This window comes from Anticarsia gemmatalis, chromosome Z, assembly GCF_050436995.1.
Source record: "Anticarsia gemmatalis isolate Benzon Research Colony breed Stoneville strain chromosome Z, ilAntGemm2 primary, whole genome shotgun sequence".
NCBI lineage: Eukaryota > Metazoa > Arthropoda > Insecta > Lepidoptera > Erebidae > Anticarsia > Anticarsia gemmatalis.
The window spans coordinates 17413926-17437526 of NC_134776.1; the positions used below are offsets into that span (position 1 = coordinate 17413926).

The window sequence follows — 23601 nt, forward strand, 5'->3', positions numbered from 1 at the left end:
GTTCAAATCTTTTATGTTACTTTTCAAGGAACTAACAAAAATTTAAACAATCATCTCACGACTTGTCTTTTTAAAAGTCTATTTGCAAGTTTGAAGTGCATTTACTTTATAGTTTAAAACCTAGGTACCAATGACTTCTAAGGTGTTTATTTTAGCCATTTATCACTTTCTATAAAAAGGAAGAATAATAGTGATGATGTTGCATACCTGAAGTTCTCCTCTAAAGTGCTTGAGGGGATGCGACTACCACAATGATTATTCATAAGCATCAAACTCCAAAATCTACTTAAACACTAGAGTCTTTAGACCCTATATTGTGACCCCTCATTTAAATAAAGTAATATTTATTTAATCACTGACATATCTTCTTTTCTGTAAAACTTAAATTTTCTAAGTAAAAAGGACATGAAATAAAACTATAATACGATTGATTAAATTACATTTATTTCATCCCAACAATCTTTTATGAAACTTTTAATGACTTTCTCTCAAAATGTCCACTACGAAATAACGAAATTAAACATTGACTGTTGTTATTATACATAATTAATTGAAACCACAAATATTACTTATTCTATACAGCATTTGAAGTAAACAAAACATAAAAAATCTAGAATTCATAAAATTATTAATAATTTTAAACATTACAAACAAGTTTCACAACTAATGAAAAAGTTTCAGATAATTTAACTGATAGATAAAGTAACAGCATGTGTATTACTGTCACAATTCCATCGAATAAACAATCTTCTACTTATCCAGGACTGAAAATTAACTAAAATCAAAGTGGCATATTTAACCGATGCTTAAAAACTTTTGTTCAGATTATCTTAGGTAAAAATGAGTGCATTTCACTACTATTATTTATAACTGTATATCTAGGTGATTATGTTAATATATTATAGACACAGTATTTATTGCAATGTTGATTAATATACATTTATATCTATAAATAAACCTTATCTGTAGATTATGAGAAACAAACATTGTAGTCTTCAAAGCTATGTTAATTTTCTTGTCATGTAGTTTTCTAATCAATTAATGTAGGTTTTTTGACTCTATTAACCTCATGGGATAAAAATATCTTGATTTTTGGTATGTAAAAATGAATACACCTTTGTTATCGGCACTACCATCCCCACTTTGCCATCCCCAATGGGGAAAAGCCATGATTTTATATAATATGTATTAACACAATAGTTTGTGCATACTATGGTTTATGTGCCCATCCTATAGTATGAATATCCATAGATTAGGAACTATAAATACATATTTAAATTATTTTTCTATCAATTTACAAACATATTTTTGCAAAATTAAAACATTTTTGATACCCTCTAACATACTTCATTTAATACCAAAACTTAAGTAGGTACTAAATGTCTGTTTCTCATAACCATATAATAATAGATGTTGCGCATTATTTCACACGATTTCGTATTACGTAGTGGACTATAATATGCAAAACTAGCCTATACACTGTCGATTAACAAGTAAGCTAGGACGTAGCGGGAATAATATAGTCCCACAATTCAGTAGCGAGCCTTAACATGCATTATCTAAATCATAATGAATAAAAAAGTAGTTCTATCAAACTGCCCAGCGTCAGTTGCATTAGTCTACGGGTCACTGATGTTCTAAATTCTGAATTTTATCCACCAGCCGCAAATCTTGTTTAAAACGCTCTCTATTAAATTGTTGGACTAAAGTTAGCTGCTAAAAGACAAGTTAATGGCCCGGCATCACCACTTCTGTATGTCATTCAGATAACTTATCAGAAGGAATTCTTTCAGATTTTCATACATTAGTTATCACTTTACTAAGGTACCGAGGTACATTTAGCAGTAGGTTACCTATTCAATAGCGTTTAAACTCATATTTAAAAACGCTATTGAATAGACAAACTACCGCTAAATGTACTCCGAAACCGGCGGTTAGTAAATAGTTTAACTAAGATACCAAAGTGGTGAAACCGGGAATAAATGTTTTAAATATTAGGAATAAAATATCTTTCGATGCTTATGTAATTTCGTTGATAAGATGAATCGCCTCTTGGACGGTAAATGATTACTATCTACACTATAAGCTCATGAGTGCTAAAAAGTATTGCGCCTATTTTAGGTAGGCAATGGAACATGCTTATTCAGAAAAAATATTTTTTGCTGTATTTGACTACTCAAGGCCCCACCCGTCTCTTAATTGGGGAGACCCTAGCCCAGAAAGACGGTCAGTAATGAGTTGTAAAAAAATCTGACTACTGATGGAGTAACTAATACAAAGTATATAAAACTGGAATAAAAACAAATACACTACAAATATAAAAAAAATCTAGGATTGTATTTAACCCAAAAGTTCCTCCCTTCTTTTCCCATCATATTGTTCACATTTCCTTGGTAGTTACACTTACTTTGAGTTTTACAGGTCATGGATAAGTGTCGATTAACTTAGACGAAGGATAAAATAACGTCAAAAAGTGACAAACGGATAAGCTAACTTATTCAGAAGTGATGACCGGGACTTAATATTATATTGAAGCAACATTTAACTTTTAAAAGGTTCAATAGCGAGCTCATCGTCTCTAAATACAAAAGAAAGCAATCAATCGACAGTGCATTTACATTAAATTCAACAATATCACTTACCATCACATATATAATAAGTACTTTAAGCTGATAAACAAAATAAACAAATTATAAACTCTTAAATTTAAATCTTTATAACAAAGTAAATACTAATAAATTTGTCCATAGCTAGCGTATAAAATGAAGAAAAAAAGTGTTTGAGTGAACGTTAAAATCTTTACTATATTCTTTTTTATTCAGCTTAGTGGCGATCCAGGCTTTACGCCTAATTCCCCCAATAACAAAGTATTAAATAAAATATACCAAAAAATATTTTGTCATATTTTTTCTGCTAAGCAACCATGTTGAAACAAAAGTCCAATCTTTACTATTCTAGACCAAATCACTCATTTATTATTGTATTTATTTTAAATCATTACTCTTGCATCAATATCTTTAGAGCTTCATACCCAAAAAAAACAAGCCCCTTTTGCTGAGACTTAACTGTCAGCAGGCAGTTCAGTGTACCTCATGAACCGTGATAGTAAGACAGTTTAATTTTTTAACTTATTATTTTTATTGAATTCAATTTATACGCTAGCTATGGACATTACAAACAATAATACGTTACATTTCCAATATTCGCACTTAGCACATACAAGTTGCCTTGTACCAGATGGTACTCATTTTCATGTCATATATTTTCTATACAATTTAGCGTAGCTTATGCGTAGATGTTTATTTGCAAACAAGTGCAAAAATGCTTGTATTATTTAGGTAATTATAGAGACTCCTAATTTGAGAATCTCAGCTACGCTTACAGATTAAGATGAGTCAATATCAAAAATGTGTGACCATTCTACTGAAGTAACATTAAGTTTGTAGCAATTTTTCCATTATTGTGATAATAATTACAGGAATTAATACGTTTACTGTCACTTTATTGAGCATAAAGATTGTCTGACGTTTATTTATAAACTGTGAAACAGGCCCTTAATGACTGTTTCAGTTTTACATTGTGCAATATTTATAAAATATTTTGTCAGTATTGATACAAAGTGACGTTATCACGTGCAAATTTATTAGACAATAAGTATAATAAAATTGCAAGTCTTGAGTGTTGTCATGTCAGCACCAAAAAGGTTGCAGAATAATAAAACTAATAGTTTGTCAAAAGATAATTAATGTTACTTCAAGAGAATCACACAGTAGTCCTTTCCCAAATGTCCATTTTCTTTTTCTTTTCCCAAATAATAAGAAACTCAATGTAATTCATACAAAAGGCTACAAACTGGCTGACGTTTGAGCATGAATGTATCTATTATTAGCTAGTAATGCGCTCTAACACTTAATAACTAGATCTCACTACATTGATTTGATATAACAGTACGTTATATATTTACTTTCGATTATACTAATTTATAAGGGCGTTGAATGCTTTTAGACAATCGTATATTGAAAGGAATAGTTGAAGAAGGGTTGATGTAAAGCAAGTTGTAGAAACTTCGGAATAATCGCTTTGTTACATGTTTTTGAAGCAAAACAGGTTGTGAAGACCCCACTTAACGTGGGACAGGAACAAGAAAAGGATACATTTAGAGGAAAAGTATTTAATACTTCGTAAACCGCAAAGTTCTTGGCTTTCTTAAATATTGCCATCTTGTAATGCAAGGGTGAATCTTATTTCTTATTTTATGTCTTTTCAAACCGCTTGATAAAGTGTGTATTAAAAACTTTAATGTTTTTAAATCTAGGGATAGTACATTCGAATTTTTTTTACTGTCATTGAGTTAATCAATGCATTTTACTTCAATTTTACCTAATTAAGAGAGGACTCACTCTCTCAAATCTTTCGTTCTTTCTATTTAATTTACTAGTTCCAAAATGCAAGTAATTATAATAAAAACGATCGTCTAAAAGCAGTCATATTCGCATATAGCACAAAGAAAAGCTATTAGGCCTAACTAAAGTAAGAGTACACGATGGGAAGTGCGTCGCTTAGCTGTGAGATATATACCGTATTATGTGTTAGATTTACATACACTTGGATACATACATCTTGTAGACAACAGCCCCGGGAGACAAAGTAATAAATTTTAGGTCAAGTAATAAAAACATAAGTTTAAAATTCACTGTTTAATTAAAAAATGTAACGTACGTAAAAAATGTAATGTGTGTTTTTGTTTTATTTTGTTTAGCTTTGTGGCGAGCCTGGCTTAATTCTCATTCCGCCAATAACGCAGCAGTAAATAAAATGTATAAAAAATGTGTTAAAATCGCATTTCTACTGCTAAGCTGTGTTTCAACATGGTTATGTTGAAACACAAATGTGAGTTTGTCAAATTGCAGAAATTTGTAATAGCTTCCCGAGTTAGTTTAGTTTTAGGTTTAGGCAGGGAAAGAATACTACAGATATTTATGTAAAGTTTACATGTAAGTATGAAATATGGATCGCATATTAAAAGAAGTCCAAATATAGAAGATTGTTTGTCAATTTTCAGTTGCAGGGGCCGAAACAAGTTCCGAGGTCGAAAATACTGATTTTACTGACCAAAAATTCAAAAATACTGACCAAATACAGACCATTTCTAAACCGTTTTTCAGGTGAATGGTGTGAAATAACAAAAAATACAGTCGAATTGAGAAGTCAAAATCCTTTTTTTAAGACTGTTAAAAAGCTTATTTTCGGTTATTGGTCTCCACCATCCCCGTAGTCAACTAGCATCGCCTTTTTAGTGTGTTAAAAAGCTTTGTTAATAAAGTTTTCAATCAGGTCTTACGAATTTTCAATCAGGTCTTACGAGTTTTCAATCAGGTCTTACGAGTTTTCAATCAGGTCTTACGAAGTTTCGCAAAAGTGCGCAACGGCGCTAAAGAATTTTCACTTCAAAAATATTGATTTAAAAAAAAATAGTAAATTTTAATTTGCTGTTCTATTGAAGTCATGTGATGCTTCAATACATGTATATGTTACTGTAAAAGCCCGAACTGTGGTAAATCCTAAGATTTTCCAGTATAACCTAAGATTTGCCAACTCTCAATGGTAAAAGTCCGAACAATTCTTTTATTTCGAACTTTTACCTCTATTCAATTGATGATGACGAGATGTCGCCGGAGCCCCGCTTCGCGGGGTGCTTTCCTACATTGCATTGCATTCCTGCTGGGTGGTTTAAAAAAAAAAAAACGACAAAGGCTAAGGTGGGAGCGAGCGAAGCGAAGCTCCCACCTCAGCCTTCTAACCTAACCTACCCATGTCGCTTTGCCCAAAACTCCTTCTTTATAACTATGTTACAGTATATAATTATACCGTTACATAGTTATGAAGAAGGAGTTTTGTATATGTTACTCTAAAAGCCCGAACTGTGGTAAATCCTAAGATTTTCCGGTAAAACCTAAGATTTACCAACTCTCAATGGTAAAAGTCCGAACAATTATTTTTTTTCGAGCTTTTACCACTATTCACTTGATAGATCTTAGGATTTACATAATCATACGGTAAAAGTTGATAAAGTCATATCATAACGTGTTAAAAAATAAGGAAGTTTGGGCAAACCGACAAGGGTAGGTTAGGTTAGAAGGCTAAGGTGGGAGCAAGCGAAGCGAAGCTCCCACCTTAGCCTTCGTGGTTATTTTTTTTTATACCACCCAGAAGGAGGAGCCCCGCGAAGCGGGGCTCCGGCGACATCTCGACATCATCAAGTGAATAGACGTAAAAGTTCGAAATAAAAGTATTGTTCGAACTTTTACCATTGAGAGTTGGTAAATCTTAGGTTTTACCGGAAAATCTTAGGATTTGCCACTGTTCGGGCTTTTACAGTAACATATATATTACGCAGATCATCAACATAATATCGAGCATCCAAAGCAGCCCTCTGATATGATTACTGGGCAAATCGAGAATGTAAGATTGGCCAACAGCAAAGGAAAACCAAAAAAAACGTGTGTGAGTTTGGAAAAATACTGACAATACTGACCGATTTTCTAAAATACTGACTTTTACTGACCAGGTCCAAAAATACTGACTTTTACTGACTTTACTGACCTGTTTCGGCCCCTGCAGTTGTGAAGTCAGACATATTAGCTGTAAGCGTCAGTCAAGATGTATGTTTCCAAGTAGTTCGACTAGAAACCAGAACGTTTTACGCTAAATAGCCTTGCAGCCAACAATATGTAATCATAGTATAGTTTATACATCTTACATGAGATTATTCTTGTTTTATATAAGAAAATACATCATTTAAATGCTTAGTTCTACGTAAGGACGAACACAATTTTATACACAGGGTGGAAATGTTGATATTTTGTAAAAACCAATACTAAAATCTTGACATGACAGAAGCATATTGGTATTATATAATAATATGTAATACGCACAGCACTGATTTTAATTAACTTATAAAGCAGGAATAAAAAATGGAATTTACACGTCATGTTATTCAAACAAAAAAAAAATATTATTCACTGTCGCAAATAGCCAATTAAATTAATACTTTAATATAAATCATCAATATTTTTTAATAAATACACGCAAGGCAGGCGTTTCAAGTGCCTAGAATTTGAAGCAAAAATACTATAATATAGTTAGTATAAAGCACGGTAAAATTAGTATAACAATTTCTACTGCAAATTATAGTATTTGTAAACAGTTCCACCCTGTCGTGTCAAGTTTGAGGGATAGTCTAATATCGGTCAGTAATAAGACTAGTTAGTACACAATATTATATTAAACTATTGGTTTTAAACCGGGGAGCTTGTTCACTATGACCGTGTGAACGTAAAAAACTGTAAGACTGCGGTATCAATAACCAATTCACTATAAAGTGGTATGTCTAAATATTTTGTATAATTTTTGTATCATAAAAATTGTCATATGATTTATAAGTGAAAAGAAAACATAATTTGTGTCAAGTAAAAACAAATAGGTAACACAAACTATTTTGTGACAAATATTATATTAATGGTCATAGTGATATTTTACGTCATCAATTCAGAAGAAAAGTATTGAAGGTTTAAGGTTAGGAGAGAATTCGAAGACGCGCCAATAAAGAAACGATGTGTTTGAATTTTCCGCGATGTCATTTTAAAGATGTATTAAGTCCCCTAGGCTTAGTGTGCTTCGGCTGTCTTCGTGAAATAGTCAATAGTGAAATAATTTCTCACTGAACTTTATTAGAAATCCTCTAAATTTTAAATTTTTCTGAGTTTGACTTTCGGTCGGTCAATAGTTGTTTTATAAAATTAACTATGGACTAGTTAATTTTATAAAACAACTTTTGCTAAGATGGAAAATTCTTACAGTTAAATGTTTTACTAAAGTTCTGTGATTTATCTTACTGTTGTATTACATTTACAAACATATGACTTGGTTTGATGTACCGTGTAACTTGAATAATAAATCATGTATGGATTTAATTATTTAGTTAATGTTTTCAAGTTTATTTTCGCACTGTTGTCGTTTCATGAGTCACCGAAAGCCCAACTATCCACAAGACAGCCGAAACATAGTCAACCATACTACAGTAATAGGTATTTAATAGTTTCTATTGAACTACTATTACGATGAAAATATATGTATTTAATATATCGTTAAAGTTGAAACAATTGACCACGTACGAAGCAGGAATGTAGGTAAACACTGACAGATAGAACAGCGAATTTTTCATTACAATTTAATAATCACGTTTTATAACAATTTTACTTGTAATCTCACTGTTCGACTTTGGCACTTTTAGCGGCCACACCGCCGGTTTTAAGGCCCTACACGATAAACTGAATAATTATTTGAATATCCAATTCCAAAAAGTCATAACTCATATTATAAAATATGAGTTATGTTACCTTTTTGAAATTGTAGGTTCAGTTTTTACGTGATTACATTATTTCCTTAGTAATTAAAGCTTTGTATTTCGTTTCATTGCGTGTAAGTCTAACCAGTGATGAGCCCTAGAAGTGCACAATATCAATTGGCAGTATCCCAATAATATCTAATAATATACGAATTTGGAGCAACAGAAACTCGCCCGTCTTAAACAATCAACTACAACACAATCGCTAGCGTCCGCGTAAAAACACCGTAACGCGCAACTGTTATGCGTAAAAACTTTTAAAATCGCGTAAATATTGTTAATAACCACGCGTAAATCCGCTTCAAAATTTTTACTGATTGCTTCACCTAAGTCTTATGAAAATCGAATATCTCACTACTTAGTTAAATTTTAATTTAAATTTTTGCATAAATTTTGTAAACTATATGCTTAAATTCTCTCAATGTTTGATTAAAATATGTAACTACGCGTAAATTGGCGTGATCGTGTTTTGGCGTAATTTAGTTAACTTCTAAAACGATAAACATATTTAAACGATAACATATTATGAGGCTATTAGCCGCTAAGCTTAACATAAATACATTGTGAGTGATAGCGCGGGTATTTCATAGGTATTTTCATCCTATAATTCTTTCTGTACTGTCTTAGTGACCACAGCTAGAGTTGCTGCTTACTTTTAATTATGGCAACTTGAAACAGTACTCTCAAACATTGTCTGACATCTATATCAAAAGTTTCACTAATTGATCAGTCAACTACAAATAAGGGCAATCGCTATGATTGTAAAATGACCTGACCCAAACCATATTCTAACTATTATTTTTAAAGGACAAACAGAGTACTCTTGAGAAACAATACATTATGACACAATCCAAAAACAACAAAGAATTATTATCAATTCTCTGCAAAATTCTATATATGACATATATTGTTTTAATTCATCAAATGCACTAACGTTGCATATAACCGCGCTATCACCCATTAGACTCAATATAATAAAACGTTACGTGACGTAAGATGACGTGTCGTGACGCAATATGACGTGTCGTGACGTAAAATGATTTATCGTGACGTGTGATGTAACGTGATATCACTTAGCACAGTCCGTCCTCGTCGTCGGATTTCTTGGTGTACGTCACCGGCTCATATGGAGACTCGTCGTCTTCCTTCATCACATCCTGGAATTAGATAAAATAAATACTTAAAGAGCCGTCATCGTTTAATGTAATTAGCATTCAAATTTTTCGTATCTGTTCGGAGATTTACATTCCGATGAAGAGACAATAAATAATAACTGCAAACGTGGAATTTTAAATGACTGAACTTAGAAAGCAACTATAGTTATCATAAATGACGTAACAATACTTATGCCCGGTTTCTGAGGCACATTTAGCCGTAGTTTAACTATTCAAATTGTATTTTTTATGAGCTTAAACGCTTTTGAATAGATAAACTACCGCAACATATAGCTCAGGAACCGGGGGTTAGAATATGTTGCAACAAGTATTTAACTTGTTAATTAATAGGAGAAACCCGGAATATTGTAAGCATTGTGTATTACTCAAGTTTATAAATTATATCAGTTATTTTATATTGAATCTTCATCGGTTATTTATAATTCAAATTATGTGTGGATAGACAGCTACTTGGAGGAGTACTACGACGTGCAGCCCGCTTCCCATCCTTACTGTGTATTGATTATTTTTTAGTTTTTAATTCCATTAGTTAATTGTACATTAACTAATGGAATTGAAAACTATTAATACAATAGTCAGAATACCTATTAAAACATATCAGTAATACAAAATTCAGTAACTGACTTGTAAATTTTGAGGATGTCGTGAAATTCTGTTCTGTTACCTTTAAAAAGATACTAAAGAAAGAACAGTAATGACTAATCCAGTACGTTTTCAAAATATTTAGAAGTACAACTCCCGCACTAAGAATTGCTTTTGTGTCGCGAGGTTTCACGAACATACAAACAACGGACACAAAGTACAACCAGACCCGAAGCAACTATTTGTAGATCGCACAAATCATTGCTCCGCGTGAGAAATGAACCCAAGACCTCACGTCGCGACCATAACCACTGCAATAAAGTCAACAATAAAATGTGTATACGTACTGCTGTAGTAGTGCTCTGTGCATTAGCACTGACATACGACGGGGCCGCGTTTTCCCTCACAGTGGCCCTCGGCGCCGGCTCCATACCCTCCGGCAAAGGCACGGTGGCCGCGAGCCTCGCGTACTCCACATCCATGTTCCTTATGAACGGGCTGGCCAGTGCCCTCTTAGCTGACTCCCGGTCCTCCTCGTCGTAAGCCTGCAGTAGCTGCTCCAGGGTCTGGATCTCAGCCATCTCGCAGTTACTTCCCCATTCCTGGAATGTTTAAGTTGGGTTTAAGTTTTGAGTTCTAAGTTAAGTATGATTTAAAAACTCTTCTATTATTGAGTGACTGCCAAATAACGAACAGTGGAAACTACTGCGAACAAGAAGCTGAAAGACGTGTAAAAAGAGAGGTTAGGCGAGTATTGCAGGTGAATTTCCACGCGGGTAAAGCCGCAGGGAGAATCCTAGTAATAGAATGAATTAAAAACACCCTGCTCTTCAGAAATGTCTAGGTATTTCAAAGTATCTGCTATATTTTAAGAAGTTCCTTTTGTAAGTTGACTATAACGACGACATTAGACTTATTTTCTGACATGTGAATTCTTCTTAGAATGCCAAGTGCAAATTCATTACATTTTTTTTAACTGCACGTTTGGCGCAGTGGTTTAAGTGGTCACCTCGCCGCAATAACCAGAGCGCCGCGTGTAGTGGGTTTGAATTTGAATCCCACCTGGGACAAATCTTTGTGTGATGATCACAAGTATTTGTTCTGGGCCTGGATGTTACTGTATCTATATAAGTATGTATTTAGAAGTATATAAGTATGTTTGACAGTTATTTGGTTACCATAGTACAAGCTCTGCTTAGTTTGGAATCAGATGACCGTGTGTGTTGTCCAATGATATTTATTTATTTATGTAAACGCAATCGAGATGTTTACCGCAATTGGCTCTGTGATTGTCTGTCATCATAAGCATGCCGATTGCATGTGAAGCCTCAGCACTTAAAGAATATGTCTACCTTGTAAGCCTTCTCAGCGGCGACGGCGTCACCCCTCGCCAGTTGTACGAGCACGATGGCCACCGTCAGCCTGCCCACTGCGCCGGTGTTGCCTGCCTCCTGGTGGAAGCCGATCTCACGCCGGAGACTGTCCACGGCTTGGTCGTACCTAGACGACGAAGGGTGGTTAGTTATAATTCAATTAACTAGACGATTAAGTGTAAGGCGATGCAGGCGTGAAAACTGCAAGCCTTTCAAATACCAATTTTTCCAGCCGGTAATTTAGGATAGTGCTAGAGTTTTCTTTTGAGATCTGGTCTCACTTTCATAAATCCATTCGTTAGTTTTAATTAAATCCATTCATTTGATTAGCACATCGTTAGATAGCTATATTTTACGATAATATTTTATGTCAATAGAATCTTTAACTGCGGCAAGGGCTCTAGTCCGAAATTAGCACAATTCCCACTCTGTTTGCCATAAAGACAGTATTTTTTTTATTCCAATATGTTCAGTAATAATATTTATATGGTTCGGGTTTTGGACTCGTGTAATAGTTACATATCCATTGGCGCTAACTTGAGTTCAGTGTATTCAAACAGGGGCGTATTGAAAGAAGTTTAAAAAGTATTTACCATTGAAGTTTGACGAGGATACGGGACGCCTTGCTAATGTACTCCGATCCTTGATGCTGACTGCTCTCCGTCTAAAGGAAAACATAATCAAATGTTAATTCAGAGTCTTACCACTTTATAGGAAAACATAAAAGATTGTACAAATCACATGCGGCTGTGACAGATAACTTTACCGTAGTTCAATGGGCTTTTTTTGGCCATTATTTACGAGGAGGATTGTCATTTCCTACGCAAATAATATCTATGCGATTCCTAAATAGTTTGTTTTTGCGCTTGTTGTACTTCAGGTCTGTCGTTTTATCTGTTAGTCTTGGCGACCCAAGATGGTTTTTACTGTGGGAATTGTCATTTATTAAAAAAATATAAGTAATGGTAAATAAATTAGGATTCAATAGAGTTTTAAATTTTCCCTGATCAATTTCGTTTGTATTTGTAGGAATACCGTGGGTGTATTTGTATGTGAATCAATATTTAAAGAGTTTTTGTGATCTAGCCAATCTATGTCTCTGAATACACTCAGAAATAGATTCTAGTAGGCATTTCGTTTAAACTGGAAGTGAAGACCTATGATCTGTAGTCAAAGATTGTCTCACAATAGCGACTGATAGGGCTATACAAAAGCAAAACGCAGCTCTTTTCTTATGAAAATTCTTTGCAAATATTTCTCCTTTGTTGTGTATTTTGCAACCGTGTGTTTATGAGTAGAATGTGTTACGGGTCATAAGGGTTATTTGGCAAGGTTGCGCGGTATATTATGTTGTTTAAAGGTTTTGCAAGTTTACTATAGGAAATAACAGCTAAGATGTTTAGCTAGATAATCTAGATATCACTGTTCTATATAATTTTAATAAAGTGTTAGGGAGATTTCTGTATATTTGCGAATAGGAAAGGTTGAAAAATACACTAGGGCATAATATTTCTTTTCCTGAGACAACTTGTTCTATGCAAGCAATTTTTTTATAGTTATGATTTTTACAATAACGATATTAAACACAAAGTACCACCCTTGAGCACAAATATTACTTTCACGTGGAAACCAAACCCACAATCTTCTGGCGCATTTGAATATCTACTTTAACCACTGCACTATGGCTAATATCCTGGCGTATTGGTACAACCACTTGAATTACTACGCTACTATAGTGCCCTATAAACATGACTACAAAAACAATTTTAGTGTACAACTACTATAGTCACTACGTTACTACAGTGGCCGAAAAACATGGCTACAACAACTATTCTAGAATATTCCAAGTTTCTTACAGCGGATACATCAGCGGCTTGCTGGAACAGCTTGACGGCGAGTTCAGGAGAGTTCTCCTCCAAGATCTTGCCGGCCTTGTCCAAGATGGCGGCGCCACTGTCCCCGGAGCCGTGCTGCTGGTACAGGCTCGACGCGTCAGTAGCTAGTGTGTATATCTGCAATTGAGAATGTTATTTTAGTAGTTACTAATATTAGGTAGGGGAAAAAGTCTTTTCGCAATATAGTATGTATGAACTTGTAATAAAATCTTTTCTCTACAAAGCTCGATATTTGGGTACCTCACGAGCTCACTGAAAGACAATATTACAAATGCGAAACTTTGAATGGTACTTTTACTGCTTACTAATGTTATAAATGTATGTTTCAGTTATTTTTGTTACTCAATTTCACCATAATTACTGAACGAATTTTGATGTGTACATTTATAGGTTAACTTAAATTGACACAGAGGACACTTTGTAAGCCCAGAGAAATCTTTTACGCGGACAAAATCGTTGGGTTAAAATAGTTTTATATAATGTTATTCTCATTAAAGCGCGTCAGTGTGGTAATTTATTTGTAATATACACATTACAACTTAAAATAATGGAGGTCTGAGGTTCGAATTCTCGATTAATTTCTGATTGAATTACGGTTACTTGTTCATTGTTTTAATGTCCTGTGTGGTCTTTTTAAATGTGATCAATATGATTTATACTGCCTAATACGAGGCGTTCACTGCATTTTGAATGTAACGAGAATATAACTCTATCATTTATTCGAAAATTATATACCTTAAATCAACAGGATTGTCAAATACTTTGATCCTCGTGGAAAAATTATATTCACGAGGCTAGTACATCTATTTATCGATACACGCGTAAAAGATTCCAAACAAAATATCAAACCAAATGTCAAAAATAAAACAAATTGGAGCTTATGGAATTTACCCGACAGTACAGACATCGTCTGATTTATTATATCTCTTCCCCATCATTAACTTACACCCCCGTTAAAAATACACACCCTTTGTAACACAATACGTGTATTTATGTTAACATATATAGAAATATTCATATAGAAATGTTGTTTATCAAAGTCCGCGTGGATAATTGGCAATTATTGTGAGCCGGTGAAACGTAATAACAACGAGAGCCGGGACACGCAACAATGGCGTCGAATAACAACAGTTTGTTGGGGACTTCAGTTAGTTACCTACAGGTGGATGTTTTTAGTTCTACGTCTAAAATTTCGTTTCTATACACGTATAGTTTGGTAGTTAGGAGCTCGTGGCTTAGTTAACAACAGCCGCGCGGATCGATCTCTGAGGTTAAGCTACGCTTGCCGAGGTTGTTCTGTGGATGGGTGACCATCTTATACATATCGAGTTTCTCCGTGTTTCGGAAGGCACGTTAAATTGTGGGTCCCGGCTGTCAATTTCGAAGACCTTTGACAGACGTTAACAGTAGTCAGAAGCTTGAAAGTCTGACAACCAGTCTCACCGAAGGGTATCGTGTTATAACCCAGGTAACTGGGTTGTGGAGGTCAGATAGGCAGTCGCTCCATCGAAAACACTGGTATTCAGCTGCATCCGGTGAGACTGGAAGCCGACTCCAACATAGTTTGGAAGAAAGGCTAAGCCATGAGGACACGTATAGTTTGGTACACAAGACTGCAAATGACATTTGTAGTTGCATATGTTTATTGCAATTTGCCTGTATGGTTCTACTATTTGTAACAAGTCTTCCAAAAATGAAAAAATATAATTTTACACAAATGCAGCGAAGCTTCGGAACGGCAAAAAAAATGATCTGTGTGAAGACAACAGTTGTAAAGGCAAATCAACGCCATCAGACTAGTCATTATGAAGGCTATCTAATAACAACAAGGGTGGAAATCACTCTGCTAAAGTAAAAAGTCATAAGTGCCTCACTAATGAACACGATGTAAGTACGAATTGGTTAATCAAGAAAATCAAAAATGTTAATTTCGCTATCTCGTACAACTTTTACAATAAATCTTACATAGAGACCTCCTCTTGAATTAAAGTATACCTGTGCTAATCTTTCCCGTCACTCACTCATGTGTGAAACTACTTGCGAGGGAATCTTCACCCCAGTATCACGTAAACTTATCGCACGCTTAATAAGAGACTGGCCTAACTATAAAAACTAGATTTGTAGGAAACTGTTAAAAACGTTTTCGAAATCATAGTAATAATTGTGAAGTGAAAGAGACCAATATAGTAGTAACTCGGTCTAGGAACGAGATATCGAAAAAAAACCGAGTTAGAAAGATAAATAGCGTTGAAACGAGTTCCTTAGTTTGCTGAACTCATTTTGGACCTAAACCATAATCGGTCAGTTTATTATTGAGCGCGCGTATGATCTTAGATGGTTTAGAGTTGAACCACCATGTACTCACCTCATCCGGGGAGGCGGTCTCCTTGCAGACGATAAGAGCGTTCTCTAGAGCCTTCGCCGCGTGGAAGAATGAGCGATTCTTCTTGTAGTACTCCGACGCCTTCAGGTGACAGTCCTTGGAGTTCACCAGGTCGCGGGCGATGCGGTAGCATTGAGCTGAAATAACATACTCACATTTTATACTAAATGTAATTGATGGATCTTATTTGGGAATCCTTTGTAAGACTTTGAAATTAAAAATTTGTGAGTTCAATTTATTTCTTATCTTCAATGAAGTTTCGAACACATTGCAGTACTTGTTGTCGCGAGAGGAGTGATAATGAAGTCTGATACTTCAAATACACCGACATGATAAAGGGAGTCACTGTTTCTGATTTTGAATCTATCTAATTTCCTATAGGTATACGTAGTTAGCGTTACATTCAGCAGAACAATGTATCTAAGGAACTTCTGCTATCGTTGCCTGATTAAAATTAACATCATATTGTATTTGATCAAATGATTACCTTCCCAAAAAATCCGTTCTGGGAATTAGCTAAGGGTAAGAATCTCGTGGCTCCCAAGAGTCTATTGCCAAGGCCGCGAGACAGGTAAATAAGCAATAACGATACTTCATAGCAACAAAAGGAGTGTTTTACCAAATTACTTCTGATTACGAACATTATTCACTGGGGAGACGGCGAATATCATTATTGGATAAGGAGAACTGCGCTAAATATAACTGTAGGAATATTTCGGTCGTCAGGTAAAGGTCCGAGGCAAAATTGTTTTACATCAAACTTGAGTATAAGCCTATAAGTATGAACTCAACAAGTGTGTAAGCTCGGGTCGTATGGTAACAATATTTTCAATAGAAACAAACAAAGGAGGCCCTCTTTAAACAGTTTGAAGGTGGACCCAAAAGTTTTATATCGATTCGTAACACGTATTATTTCTTTTGTCTCCCTTGAGACCTCGGGGGAGCTGTTTTACAGCTATTAGATGGAATAAAATAACAGATATTACGAAGAATCTTTGACGCGATTTATTTCTGGTGTAGTTTTAGTGAATAACATCCAAGTAGTTTCGTAACTTTGCATGGGGAAAGGTGATGTCAGATTGATTCTTGGACTTGTTTAAAATATTTTTTTTGTCATACGATTTTCTTTCAGATATAGAACCTATTGGAAAAACGAAAACGAGGAGTACTCCTCTTCCAAAGTAGAAATAAAGAAATAAAGAATTCCTAGAAATAAAGATACATTTTGCGGAGGGTATTGCAAATCCGTGTAACTAGGAACTAACTAACTTAACGTCATTTAACATGGGATATTGCAGAACAGCAAACAAAAGGTGTAAGTTCGTTTGAAAAATAGCATGACATTATCTTGACCGTGCATCATGACACATAATCGATGACTCAAAAGCTATCTTCTCAGACAAAAGATATCAGATACTTTACTTAACAAACAATGAGATAATTCTAGTCACAAAGGCTAGACTACACTGTATCTAAGTTCAAGAACAAAGGTGGTCTAGTTATATGAACTTGAGAGGACACCCATTATATGTGGGTGTTAGTTATCATATGTATTATGTGTTTTAACCTCAGAGCAGACGCGACAGTACATGACGCCATGGAATCAGTCGAGTGTCAAGTGCGTGGGATGTCACCAATTTTGAATATTTCAAATTATGGGAATTTTCAAGGGGTGATAAACTTCGAGGGTGTCTTTGTCGTTCGATGACCTTTGTCGATCTTAGTGAGCTTACTTTAGGAAAAATTTCCATGCTTACCAACTAAGGGGAGATATCAAATATTATATTGTAGTCCTGTTCTCGTTATTCCAGGCGGCTTGAACAACTTTGACACTTGGTTGACTACTGACCATACGACAAGAAGAAAAAGCAGAGGCTGAATAAATGTTTCTCAGCGAATCAAATATAATATATCGTGAAAGATACCGAATTAAAACCAACCTGTCGACAAAGTCGTAGGTTATTGTTTCCTGTTAGGTACTGTTTAAGAGCGTAACATGAATTTTCTTTAGATAGAGATTTTGATATCATGTACTTGCGAAATTATTCCGATTACAGATAATCTTGTAGTCCCGGGTAGTTAACTTAATTGTGCACGTCTATTAATTAATGGCAAGGAATCTGTAAGAAAAATGTATTATAAGTACAAAGTAAAGTTGCTTACCGGCTTGGCTGTACTCGTCGGCAGCCGAGTCGAAGTCTGGCTTCCACCGCAGCAGCGAGGTCTTGAGGCTGGCGGAAGAAACAAATACAGTTTACAACATGTTCACGAACTTTAAGACAATGGTTACTACTCGATATAATCAGAATTCGGAAAATATCTCGATTCTTGTTACTAAGTACTCCTTCTAGAAAGTATGCGTTATTTATTCATGAATGCTTATGTAAATAGGAATCAGTAAACAAGCGTATACAAGATTGTTTGGGTGGTTAATCGGAAAAGTAGATCCATTCACGATTTCATAGCCTTAAACTTTTCAAGATTCGATGCTCGGACAAATCACCACTTTTGTTATTCTCTGCAGAGTGTAGACGTGTCGTTACGTGTTTTATTATAATTGTTTATAAGTAATATAAGAAAGACCTTTCCAGTGGCCAATACGTTTTATTAGTGAACAGTTATGATTCGAATATCCTTAATCACTTAAAATTGAAATTATTAATTCATATCGAACTATCAAACCCTTTATATTGACCCGCGTGTCCACTACTCCGGTACACAATCTGGGCCCCGAATTTCTAAGAAAAGACCGCGTTTTAACCCGTTCACAGAAAACACCGGTACCCTATCCGTTACTTAACTACTATTTCAATAATTCACGGCGTCGAAGCCTTGTCTTAGTCTAAATATAAGTCGCATTTTGTCGCAACACCGCGACCATTGCATCGGGGGTTCGTGGGTTCGATTTCCACACGGAATTAATTTGTGGATCGCACAAGTAATTGTTTCGGGTCTGGTTGTACTTTGTGTCCGTTGTTTGTATGTTTGAAAAAGTCCCCACCACACAAGATAAATTCGAAGTGCGGGAGATGCCTTTTAAAAAAAATATATATTCCGTCTCTAACCCCCGGTTTTTGAGGTACATTTAGCGGTAGTTTATCTATTCAATAGCGATTAAACTCATAAAAAAACGCTAAGTATTGAATAGATAAACTACCGCTAAATGTTCCTCAGAAACCGTCGGTAAGTCAATTCGAGTGGCTTATATTCAAAATTATATTGTTAGATAAAATATTTTGTCTTGCCGAGACGCTCAATCTCAAGTGCTGCCTACAATATTCGTGTTTTACCCCACGCAATACATTTTTATGTTTAGGAGATGTATAATTACGATGTCTGATTTATTTTAGGAAAGGTTTTGTTTATATCTAGTAGGAGTAATTAAGCGTTATTTGGTAAAAGGAAAATACGGTTAAAAATAACTGGTAAGGATTATGTTCTAAAAGATTATGTTTATGAGGATTATGTTTAAAGACGTGTGAAATTAAAAAGAAAGCGGACAGAAACGACACATTTCGAAATTATATCCGCAGTATAAAAAGCAATTTGTGTGTGTGAATATATGAATGAATTTTTAATTTACATTGATCGATAGTATTACTATACAAATGAGTTTATAACGGTTGATTAGTGTGGTAACACCCTAAGAGGTCTGTAGGCCTACTACATTTTGTGAATCCTAACGTTCGTTACAATTTTGATGCTCAGTGTACAAAATTCGATTTATTCATGTGTAAATCGAATTTTGGTTCCGTACTTTCGCGAATTAGTTGTAGTTGGTATAGAAGATTCAAATTTAACAAAGCTTGGAAATGCTTAAAATCGTGATAAGAATTCAACCGAAATTTTGTGCCGTTTCGTTGAAATATATTTTAGGCCCCCCGTATTCGTGGAGATAAAACAAAAAAAAACAATCACATAAGACAAGTGCGAAACTTAGAATAAAAAGCATGGTACGAGAGCAAACTGGCACAAATGCACATATAACTTGGCAGTAGCACATCGTAGGAGTGATTTGTCAAAGACATGGGCAATACAAATCACGTTACGCTCAGCTCATGCATTATTGAAAACTTAAACCGAGAGCACAGCTTACTTGAAAAATATCTACATTATTTATATTAAATACTAAGTTTTGCTTCTACGTTTGCGCAATAGATTATAAGGATAAAATGTTTCTTAAGTGTTAATCTAGGATATAAAAGTTGCGGTTGTAATGACTTTATTGGCGTAATGATTAGAAGGAAAACTTCGCCGCTACCGCTACTTGCGGGAATCACACGTTCGTTTCCCAAATGAAACAAATGTTTGTTTAATCTATCGATTTCTAATACTTCACTGTGGATTGCGATAGTGATTATTGGTAGTTTTACTAACTTAAAATACATATAGTGTATTTGGTAAGGTGTTACTAAAAAAATCGTTCGATTGTCAAAGTATCATGGGTTATTAATCAACAATGGGTCTATAATTTTTCTATAATTTACTTCACAAATCGGCCAATTGGTCTTTTATCCATGGCATCACATGACAATTGATAGAATTATGTGGCAATCCCCTAACTTAGATCATAAAAGTTGACATAAGCAATGAGCACATAAGTTTATATTCGGGTGGCAAGCAGGCAAGTATATAATACGACAAGTAAAATTAAAGGGGAATACATACAATTAAGAAGCACAGATAAGGAATCTAATACACAGTGACTTATTATGCAGAAGATACATTCAGTAAATTCAATGATAGCTGAAAACAGGGTATTAAATAAAGAAAGTCTTACTCTCTTATTCATAAAAATATATGAAGTTATGAAAGGCTTATAAAGAGTTTTGTTTCTTTCACTCCTTAGCAAAATGAAAAAGAGAAAACATATTGTAGTAGTTTTTTTAACTAATATAGGTTTATAGTGTTTATGAATAAGAGGGTTATAAGTTTTACAGTTTTCTAACCTTTGGAGAGTGGTTGGTTATTTACCAAGAAGAAATACGAATGAACTGGTTGCATTATTGTAGTGATAGCTTATTTTAATCTTAAAATAATGTTGCAGAGGCTTGCATAAAGCTTTTTGGCAAGGCATAGGTACTTAAAATAAGATTGAAATATTGATTTTGACTAAAGCAAAACAGGGATAACTTAAACTTGAAATAAGAGTTACTTTTGACTTCTGATATGTATTTGACATTAATATATTAGCATATGACTTGTAGTTTGGCATAGTTTACTGGGTGGGTAATTATAAAATTAATGGTATGTAGCAAAGATGATTCAAATTTTTTTTTACAAACAACATAAATGTTTCTCAAAATTTAAAACTGATGTTTAAATTACAGAGCCGCTCAGCTTTCATAGCTAATTATTATCAACACAGGAATTGAACCTGAGGCAAACAAAACATGTAATCATTAGTCATCATTATGTTACCCAGTACTATAGATGTACTAATTAACTTAGTTAGTCTTGATCAAAGACAATGATATTAGACTTGGTCTGCTAAACTGTTGAAACATGAGAAAGTTGAAACAGTCAAATTATTTTTCGTTCAGTTATATGTATAATATCGTTTACTCCAGAAAAAAAATTATAATGTAGTCTAGAACACTAGGATGGTGATAATTTTCGCATTAGCAAACATACAAGGACTCAGGCCACAAGAAAAGCATAATGTAGAATCAAAATTAAACATATTATGTATTTAATAAAATGATATTAAAAACGTTGTTTAGAAAAACGAATTTACGAAGAACTTCTCAAAGATTAAACTTTATTCTCTCTCTTAAAACTTTATAGGCTAAATAGCTGCGTAAAACTCGCGTAATTTCACTGGCAGCTAAATAATTTCGCGGCAACATGAAATAAAAAACTAAACAGGAATATTGAAGCAACACTTAACACACATGCAAAAAAAAGTAAATGCAGTGAAATGGGATTTATTGATCTTATTCCAACCTCTAACTTCTGCCTTTCAAACGTAACTTTCTAAACATAAATAACCTATTTATCCTGCACGTTAACATACAAAGTAAGACATAAATTTCCATTAAATAACTTTTATCTAAAATATACTTCAAAAAAATGTAAAGAACAAGTGTATTTTTCAACTTACAATTTCTCCGCCGCCTTGCAATGTTCCCGCGCTTCGAACACTTTTACCGACATGGTGAACTAATACTTATCAAATATTAAATATTTATTATATTAAATGTGTGTAGAGTTTGACTGTGTGTGAAAAATCAATAGAAAGATGCTAGGATAGCTCAAGCTACCATTTTGTATACTACTTGTAAATTGACGTTTCTCACTTAACTTGACGTTAGTAGAATTGTTGCCAAACTTGTATTCGAATTACTTCTATAAACTATCAAATGTTTGCATTGCCTTTCAAATGTATTGTTTTATTAATATCCAAAGAATATTAATAGGAATTGTTTTATGATGCATTAAAATAAAATTTTCCTCGTTATAACTTGTGATATTTAAGAGATTTCGGTAACTTTCACATAATTACTTCTGCTACGTACAATTATCAGCAAAAATACGTAGCTCACTTAATGCACGTGTGTTTCTTAAGTTTAATCAATCATTATTTAAATTGTGTGTGTTATAGTACCATACGGAATCACATACATACTTGGTCACACCGAAGGAAACCCTTTCACTAAGTTTGATAACAGATGGCGGTACTGGTTTTTAGATTGTAGAACACTATACATTTTTCTGCACTGCTATGGACTTGGGAACGGATTTGAAGGGAAATATGAATCGGGGGCTTTTCACATTTCGCCTTATGAGTAACAATAAATAAACTATTTTCCATAACAAGGCGAGAGAAATCGACTATTACGCTATCTTAGGGTAGGTAGTATTAAATTAAGTTTCACATAAAAAATTAAGGGATGTTTAGTTTTTTCCTACTTTCTCATTAAAACTAAAAAAAAAACAGCAGATTTTTTTGATAAAATGTTTAATTTCGGCAATCCCTGCCGAACTTCAAATATTAAATGAATTAAAATGAAATTTAATTTCGAAAAGACCTAACGCGTCCGTTAACTTCTACCTCGTCACAAATGTAATCTATACTAATATTATAAAGCGGCAGAGTTTGTTTGTTTGTTTGTTTCCTTGTTTGTTTGAACGCGCTAATCTCAGGAACTACTGGTCCGATTTAAAAATTCTTTCAGTGTTAGATAGCCCATTTATCGAGGAAGGCTATAGGCTATATATTATCACGCTACGACCAATAGGAGCAGAGTAACAGTAAAAAATGTTACAAAAACGGGGGAAAATTCACCCATTCTCTCTTATGTGACGCAAGCGAAGTTGCGCGGGTCAGCTAGTTACATTAATAAAACTATGTAGGGTACTTCCACTACAATACCGCACATCTAGGCCACGAAACTAAGCAATAGATAGAATATAAACAGCTGGATACATACTCGTACGTCAACCCCATAGATACTAATTTCTATGGTGTTTTTTTATTTTATTTCATTGGTATTGTCATTTTATTCAACTCAGACTGTACTGACTTTAACTTACTGCTTGCACTAAAATACCTATCGGTGAAACGTTAGAGTGATACTTAATTGGTAAATATCGGTAAAATAATTTTTATATTAAGTGTTTTTAACCCATTACTACGCTACTTTAAAGTACGGGGCGCGAGACGGCTGGACGTTATAAGTTATAACGATTTACGACTGCATTTATAAAATGTGTTGTATCTTTGAAACTATCGGACCGATTTCCACCGTACAAGTTTTAATTTATCTATCACATATTGAACTAA

General features: G+C 34.2%; 1 protein-coding gene across 1 annotated transcript; it reads right to left on the reverse strand.

The window, feature by feature from the left end:
• Positions 1–426: 426 nt before the first annotated feature.
• Positions 427–22079, reverse strand: LOC142986220 (gamma-soluble NSF attachment protein-like). The gene is made up of 8 exons (XM_076134574.1): positions 21919–22079; positions 17979–18046; positions 15798–15952; positions 13394–13549; positions 12131–12201; positions 11517–11664; positions 10512–10766; positions 427–9564 (listed from the first exon to the last, which is right to left on the reverse strand). The coding sequence occupies exons 1-8, from the start codon at positions 21969–21971 to the stop codon at positions 9481–9483; spliced, it is 990 nt and encodes a 329-aa protein (XP_075990689.1). The 5' UTR covers positions 21972–22079; the 3' UTR covers positions 427–9480.
• Between the last annotated feature and the right edge of the window lie 1522 nt (positions 22080–23601).